This window comes from Alexandromys fortis, unplaced genomic scaffold (assembly GCF_014885135.2).
Source record: "Alexandromys fortis isolate MF-2015 unplaced genomic scaffold, M_Fortis_MF-2015_v1.1 scaffold_245, whole genome shotgun sequence".
Taxonomy (NCBI): Eukaryota; Metazoa; Chordata; class Mammalia; order Rodentia; family Cricetidae; genus Alexandromys; species Alexandromys fortis.
The window spans coordinates 1,524,296-1,531,815 of record NW_026068139.1 but is presented as its reverse complement, the minus strand read 5'-3'; the positions used below and the strand labels follow the sequence as shown (position 1 = coordinate 1,531,815).

General features: G+C 39.2%; 1 protein-coding gene across 2 annotated transcripts in view; it reads right to left on the bottom strand.

Moving 5' to 3' along the window:
• Cwf19l2 (CWF19 like cell cycle control factor 2) overlaps positions 1–7,520 on the bottom strand; it is a 96,602-nt gene that overhangs the window by 14,001 nt on the left and 75,081 nt on the right. For both annotated transcript variants that reach the window (XM_050126590.1, XM_050126591.1), the window contains 2 exons: positions 6,748–6,903; positions 5,662–5,742 (listed from right to left, as the gene is read on the bottom strand). In XM_050126590.1, the coding sequence (XP_049982547.1) occupies positions 5,662–5,742; positions 6,748–6,903 (237 nt within the window). The remainder of the gene's footprint in view (positions 1–5,661; positions 5,743–6,747; positions 6,904–7,520) is intronic.

Sequence of the window (7,520 nt, the reverse complement as noted above, 5' to 3'; positions counted from 1 at the left end):
ATGGGGATGTTCTATCGGGAACTCACCAAGGCCAGCTGGCCTGGGTCTGAAAAAGCCTGGGTTAAAACAGGTCTCACTGAACATAGCGGACAATGAGGGCTACTGAGACCTCAAGAACAATGGCAAGGGGTTTTTGAGCCTACTGCACGTATTGGCTTTGTGGGAGCCTAGGCAGTTTGGATGCTCACCTTAGGAGACCTGGATGGAGGAGGGTGGTCCTTGGACTTACCACAGGGCAGAGAACCCTGATTGCTCTTTGGGCTGACGAGGGAGGGGGACTTAATTGGCGGAGGGGGAGGAAAAGGGGAGGCGGAGGTGGGGAAGAGACAGAAATCTGTAATAAATTTTTTAAAAAAAGGCAAAAAAAAAAGTCCCAAACAAAAAAAGCCCAGAACCAGATGGTTTTAAAGCAGAATTTTACCAGAACTTCCAAGAAGAGCTGATACCTATCCTCCTTAATGCGTTTCAAATGAGTCATTGCCAAACTTTTTATGAAGCTACAGTTACCATGATACCAAAACCACGCAAAGACTCAACCAAGAAAGAGAATTACAGACCAATCTCGCTCATGAACACCGATGCAAAAATTCTCAATAAATACTGGCAAACTGAATCCAAGACCACATCAAAAAAATTATCCATTACGATCAAGTAGGCTTCATCCCAGAGTTGCAGGGCTGGTTCAACATACAAAAAAATCTATCAATGTAATCCATCATATAAATAAACTAAAAGAAAAAAAACCAAATGATCATTTCATTGGCTGCTGAAAAAGCATTTGACAAAATTCAACACCCCTTTATGATAAAGGTCTAGGAAAGATTAGTGATAAAAGGATCATATCTAAATATAATAAAAACCAATATACAGCAAGCCAACAGCTAATATCAAATTAAATGGAGAGAAACTCAAAGCCATTCCACTAAAATCAGGAACAAGACAAGGCTGTCCACTCTCTCCATACCTCTTCAATATAGTTCTTAAAGTTGTAGCAATAGCAATAAGACAACATAAAGAGATTAAGGGGATTCGAATTGGAAAGGAAGAAGTTAAACTTTCGTTATTTGCAGATGATATGATAGTGTACATCAGTGACCCAAAAAACACTACCAAAGAACTTCTACAGCTGATAAATACCTTCAGTGATGTGGCAGGATACAAGATCAACTCAAAAAAAAAAAAAAATCAGTAGTCCTCCTACACAGAAAGGATAGAGAAACAGAGAGGGAAATCAGAGAAGCATCACCTTTCACAGTAGCCACAAATAGCATAAAGTATCTTGGGGTAGCACTAACCAAGGTAGTGAAAGATCTATTTGACAAGAACTTTAAGGCTCTGAAGAAAAAAATTGAAGAGGACACCAGAAAATGGAAGGATCTCCCACACTCTTGGATGGGTAGAATCAACATAGTAAAAATGGCAATTCTACCAAAGGCAATCTATAAATTCAACACAATCCCCAATAAAATCCCAACAAAATTTTTCACAGACCTTGAGAGAACAATAATCAACTTTATATGGAAAAACAAAAAAACCCAGGATAGCTAAAACAATCTTATACAATAAAGGAACTTCTGGAGGCATTACCATCCCTATTACAGAGCTACAGTATTGAAAACAGCTTCGTATTGGCATAAAAACAGAGATGTTGACCAATGGAATCGAATCGGAAATCTGGATATTAACCCACAAACCTATGAACACCTGATTTTCGATAAAAAAGCTAAAAGTATACGATGGAAGAAGGCATCTTCAACAAATGGTGCTGGCATAACTGGATGTCAACCTGTAGAAGAATGAAAATAGATCCATATCTATCACCATGCACAAAACTCAAGTCCAAATGGATTAAAGACCTCAATATAAATCTGACCACACTGAACCTGATAGACGAGAAAGTGGGAAGTAGACTGCAACACTGAGCACAAGAGACCACTTCCTACGTATAACCCCAGTAGCACAGACAACAAGAGCAACATTGAATAAATGGGACCTCCTGAAACTGAGAAGCTTCTGTAAAGCAAAGGACACTGTCATTCAGATAAAAAGGCATCCTACTGAATGGGAGAAGATCTTCACCAACCCTGCATCAGACAAAGGTCTAATCTCCAAAACATATAAAGAACTCAAGAAACTGGACATTAAAATTCTAATTAACCCAATTAAAAAATGGGGTACTGAACTGAAAAGAGAATTCTCATCAGACGAAGTTGAAATGGTCAAAAGACGCTTAAGGCCATGTTCAACTTCCTTAGCGATAAGGGAAATGCAAATCAAAACAACTTTGAGATACCATCTTACACCTGTCAGAATGGCTAAAATCAAAAACACCAATGATAGCCTATGCTGGAGAGGATGTGGAGTAAGGGGAACACTGATCCATTGCTGGTGGGAATGCAAACTTGTGCAACCACTTTGGAAAACAGTGTGGCAGTTTCTCAGGAAATTGGGAATCAACCTACCTCAGGATCCAGCAATACCACTCTTGGGAATATACCCAAGAGATGTCCAATTATATTGTTCAACTATGTTCATAGCAGCATAATTTGTAATAGCGAGAACCTGGAAGCAACCTAGATGCCCCTCAATGGAAGAATGGATAAAGAAAGTGTGTAATATATACACATTAGAGTACTACTCAGCGGTAAAAAACGACATCTTGAATTCTGCATGCAAATGGATGGAAATAGAAAACACTATCCTAAGTGAGGTAAGCCAGACCCAAAAAGATGAATATGGTATGTACTCATTAGTGGACTCTAGCCATAAACAAAGGACATTGAGCCTATAGTTAACAAGGCTAAAGAAGCCCAAAAACAAAGTGAACCCAAAGATAAACATATATAGATCCTCCTGGAAATTGGAAGCAAACAAGATCACCGGGCAAAAGTTTGGAGAGTGGGGGTAGGAGTGGGGGTAGGGGTAAGGATGAGTGTCGATTGCGTTTGGGTGGGTTACTCAGTCTAGGGGTTTGTAACCCACCCAGCAATCGGTTACTCCAGGGTCACGGAGGGGCGCTACCTGGAAGGGAATGAGCTAAGACAGAAGAAGGAGGCCAAGCAGATTTGTCAAAGCCTCCATTTATTAGGGACAGGTTACAGTTTATATATGGTAAGGAATGGGGGGCAGGGCACGGGATTCTTGCCGCATGGTCCAGGTCATGTAGCTCGGTCAGGTAGGCCAAGAGTCACAAGTTGCCACACCTGGTTCCCTGGATAGCTGGAATGTGAGGCGGGTTCCGCTAATTGGGTGAGGGGCAGGTTTTCTCAATAGAACACAATTATGGGTGTGAGGTTCCCTGCAGACTCCCTAGGGTGATGGTTTCTGTAATGATTGTTAGAGGGGAAATGGCTCCTGACAGATGAGGGAAGGGGTGAGGGGGAGAGAGAAGGGAGAAGGGAAAGACTGGAGAGAGCTTGGGGGAGTGGGAGGGTAGAGGTGGAGGAAGGGCAGATATAGTAGCAGGGAAGAAGATATCTACATTAAGGGAGCCATTTTAGAGTTGGCAAGAGACTTGCCTCTAAAGGGGATCCCAGGTGTTCATGGGGATGTCTCCAGGTACGTCCTTGGGCAGCAGAGGAGAGGGTGCCTGAACTGGCCTTGTTCCATAGTCACACTGATGAATATCTCGAATATCACCACAGAAACTTCGTTCGGCAATGGATGGAGATAGAGACCCTCATCAGAGCAACAGCCTGAGCTCCCAAGGTCCAATGAAAAGCAGAAGGAGGGAGAAGATGAGCAAGGAAGTCAGGACCACGAGGGGTTGGTCTACCCACTGAGGCAGTATGCCTAATCTAATGGGAGCTCACCAAATCTAGCTGGATTGGGACCGAACAAGCATGAGATCAAACCAGACTCTGAATGTTTCTGCCAATGGGGGCAGAATGAGAAGCCATTGATAATAGCACTGGGACCTGTTTCTACTGCATGTGCTGGCTTTTTGGGACCCTATTTGGATGCACACCTTCCTAGGCCTGGGTGGAGGGGGGGTGGCCTTGGACTTCTCACAGGGCAGGGTACCCTGTCCTCTCTTAAGGAGGAAGGGGATTGGGGGAGGGTGAGTGGGGGAGAGGGAGGGGAATAGGAGGAGGGGTGGAAGTGTACATTTTTGAATGGAAAAATAAAAAAAGAACAAAAACTGTACATTAAACACTATTTTAATGAGTCAGTAGGAAGAAGAGTAAACAAGACAATTAGGATTTTTTTTTTCTCTTTAAATTCTGGTCCAGTTGTCTAGGGATGGAAGAGAAATAGATGGCAGCCAACACTCACCTCTGAGTTAAAACTATACCTTAACTAGTGCTACAAAATATGCATCTTTGGACTGGCTGTCAGTGTCACAGGGAATGCTAGCCATCCATGAGTTTTGACTAAGATGCCTGACTTTTCAAAAGCAGAAATGAAGGGAACATATTCCAAAGGTATCTATTTAAACAGCAGTCAAAAGGTCTCATGCTGAAATGCTTTTTATGGTTTGCAGGTCATCTACTCTCTGGTAGACTATTGATCCCATAGCAGCATGAAAACCTACAGGGGCAATTTACAGGCGAGTACAGCTGTATTTTTTTTTTTAAAAAAACAACTGTGTATGGAAGACTGGGTTTAGCATAGGGGCTGAACTGACAGCCTTCACTATAGTAAACTCTATAAAACCAACCACCTTTTCTGTTCTGATCTACTACACAGAGCATGCCCAGAACAGAGCTGGTAAATGGCAGGCAAGCAATGAAGGCAAACAGAATGAGTTATTTTAAAAAGAAAATTCAAAAACAATCTGTTTATTAATCTCTAACCAATTTAATTTCCATTTCTACAAACAACAGTCACTAGAGAAGTAGAGAGAAGTAGTTACTATATTGTATCTAAAAGTTGACCTTAAAGTCAAAACTGAACGACACAACCTTCAGCAAATCCCCAAGAAAGTGGCAAACACAGAATCTAACCCAGCTACTATATTCTAGGAATGTAGCAGGGAACTTTTGTATAAAAATCAAATCTGGAGTCAGGGAAATGGCTTAGCAGGTTTTTGCCACACAAGTGAAAAGACCTGAGTTGGGTTCTCCAGAACCCAATAAAGCTCAATGCGGTAGCATACATACATAACCTCAGGATTCTTATGGCAAGACTGAATGTATAAACAAGAGAATCCCTGGAGGCTCACATTAGCTGGCCTAGTGTATATAGCAGCAATCAACAGACCCTGTCTAAAACACAGTAGAAGGCCAAGACACAGATGCACATATGCATACATATTCTTTTAATGGAATGGGAAGAAAGAGTGGGCAGAAAAAGAGCTAGGGTATTCTAAACTCAAAATGGAGCCAACACAAATTGCTTCTTACATTAAAACACCAGTGACAAAAGTGCTCTATTGAGATGCTGTCAGCAGAATCCAGTGGCCATCATAGCTGGTTATGGTGAATAAAAGGGCAAGAGGCTGAGGACCAGGAAGAAAAACTTATTTGAACAAATAAAATCCTCCTATAAACAAATGAGATTTTATAGACCACATAGAATGAAAATACTTTCTTGGTGAAATGTACTTCTGCTTCACTTTTACTCACTCAATCAAATGGCCTAATTCTCAAACAAGAGAATTCACATTTACAAAGATTCCCATACTATAGTAATTTCTATTACAGAAAACTTAATACTCACAGACTTTCTAATATCTTTGGAAGATAAGTCAATCAACTTCTTATTCATGGACCATTCTTCATCAGATTCTATTATGGCTTTCTAGGAAACAACCATTTGATAAACAAAACAAAGCAGAAAAAAATCAATAGAGTAGCAAACACAATGAGACAGGTTTTATTGTTGCTTTGTTTTTTGGGTGAATGCAGATTTCAGTGCATAGGACAGACTTGTTATGAATGGGTAAAAGCCTTAATTAGAGGATTTAAAACTATAACTACTTAATGTTTTAAAGAACAAATTTTAGTCTGAGATAATATTGTTTTATTTCCTAACTCTATAGTGACAACCTCAACTTCATGTGACAAAAAGCTATCCTTGAGAAGAGTAAATAATTTAAGATAAACACAAATTTCACAAATTTCTTTTTGAATGCATAGAAATCTACTCAAATCAGTTCATTTTACTAGTCCTCCTCTGAACAAAAAAAAAAGAAATGTATATTATTTGTGAGTATCAAAAACTATTTAGGACCAAACAACTGGTAGTAAACATTTTGAGAAAAATTATTCTCAAAACTAAAGTCTACTTTTTAAAAGTAGGGATAAAAATACATAGAAATGGAATTTTAAGGCTTTAAGGCTTCCTAAGTTAAATAGTATAGGTACTATTTGTAAAATATTCTTTTTTTATTTTTTACTTTTGGCTACCATTAAGGAACACATTTTAAGGTGAAATTACCATTCAATTAAATCCAATTTAAAGTATGTCAGACAGGCTGTTATTCCCAATTTACAACTGCATGAAGTCATTTTTCTAGAGTTATATTTGGAAGTACCTGGTAAAACAATGACTTTACTAGAGGTATTAAAACAGAAACTATAAGTCACTGTTGATGGTTTATTTATAGGTCTAAGCAAACCTCCTTAAACAAAAAGTTCAAAATTCATTATATAGAAATGTATTTAGAATATTTTATGCTTACCTCATTTCTTTGTATAAAATTTGGTATGACTATATTTTTAAAAAAATACATTACTACACATATATTCACCCACAATTCAATGTAAAAATAATAAAAATATACAAAAAAACTATTTATAATACCTTAAAATAGATGGGAGCCATATCACCCATTTCCCTTGGGAGAGGGATACACTCATAAACCATATGATACTGCTTCTTCATGCCCATGTTAGTCTCTAAAAAGATACAATCCAATCCTTTTTCTTCAAACATCTTTACCAGTGATTTCCTAAACGTCTAGAGGACGGGAAAAATATGACATATATTCAAAAATTACTACACATTCGCAAAGGTTTTTAATCTCAAAAACCACTGGTTAGATGAAACAATTTGAGATAATGAATTGCATTAAAGGCAAATTTTTCTTCAAGCTCAACTAAAAAATACTATAAAATTTGAATCGTTCTCATTTGCAATTGTGGTTGTTCATGAATGCTTTGATGAAACTATCTGAACATTTTCTGCCAAACATAAGGTCAAATCCAGTGTTTTCAGGTACTTAAAAAGAAAATCATTCGTCAGTATTGCTATAGGATAGGGTCATTTCAGGTTCCCTATCCTCAGCTTCCCAAGGGACTAACTGGGGACATCGCCTTGGGCTCCTGGAAGCCACTCTAGGTTCAAGTCTCTTGCCAACCCTAAGGTGGCTCCCTTAACTAAGATATGTGCTTCCCTGCTCCCCTATCCATCCTTCCTTTATCCCAATCTTCCTGTTTCCCCAAGTTCCCCCAATCCTCCCCTTCTCACTTTTCTCCCCCCGTCCCCCCTTATCCCCAACCCACCCCACCCCCAAGATCTCAATTTTCTCCCCGGCAATTTTGTCTACTTTCCATAGCCAAGAGGATAACTATATG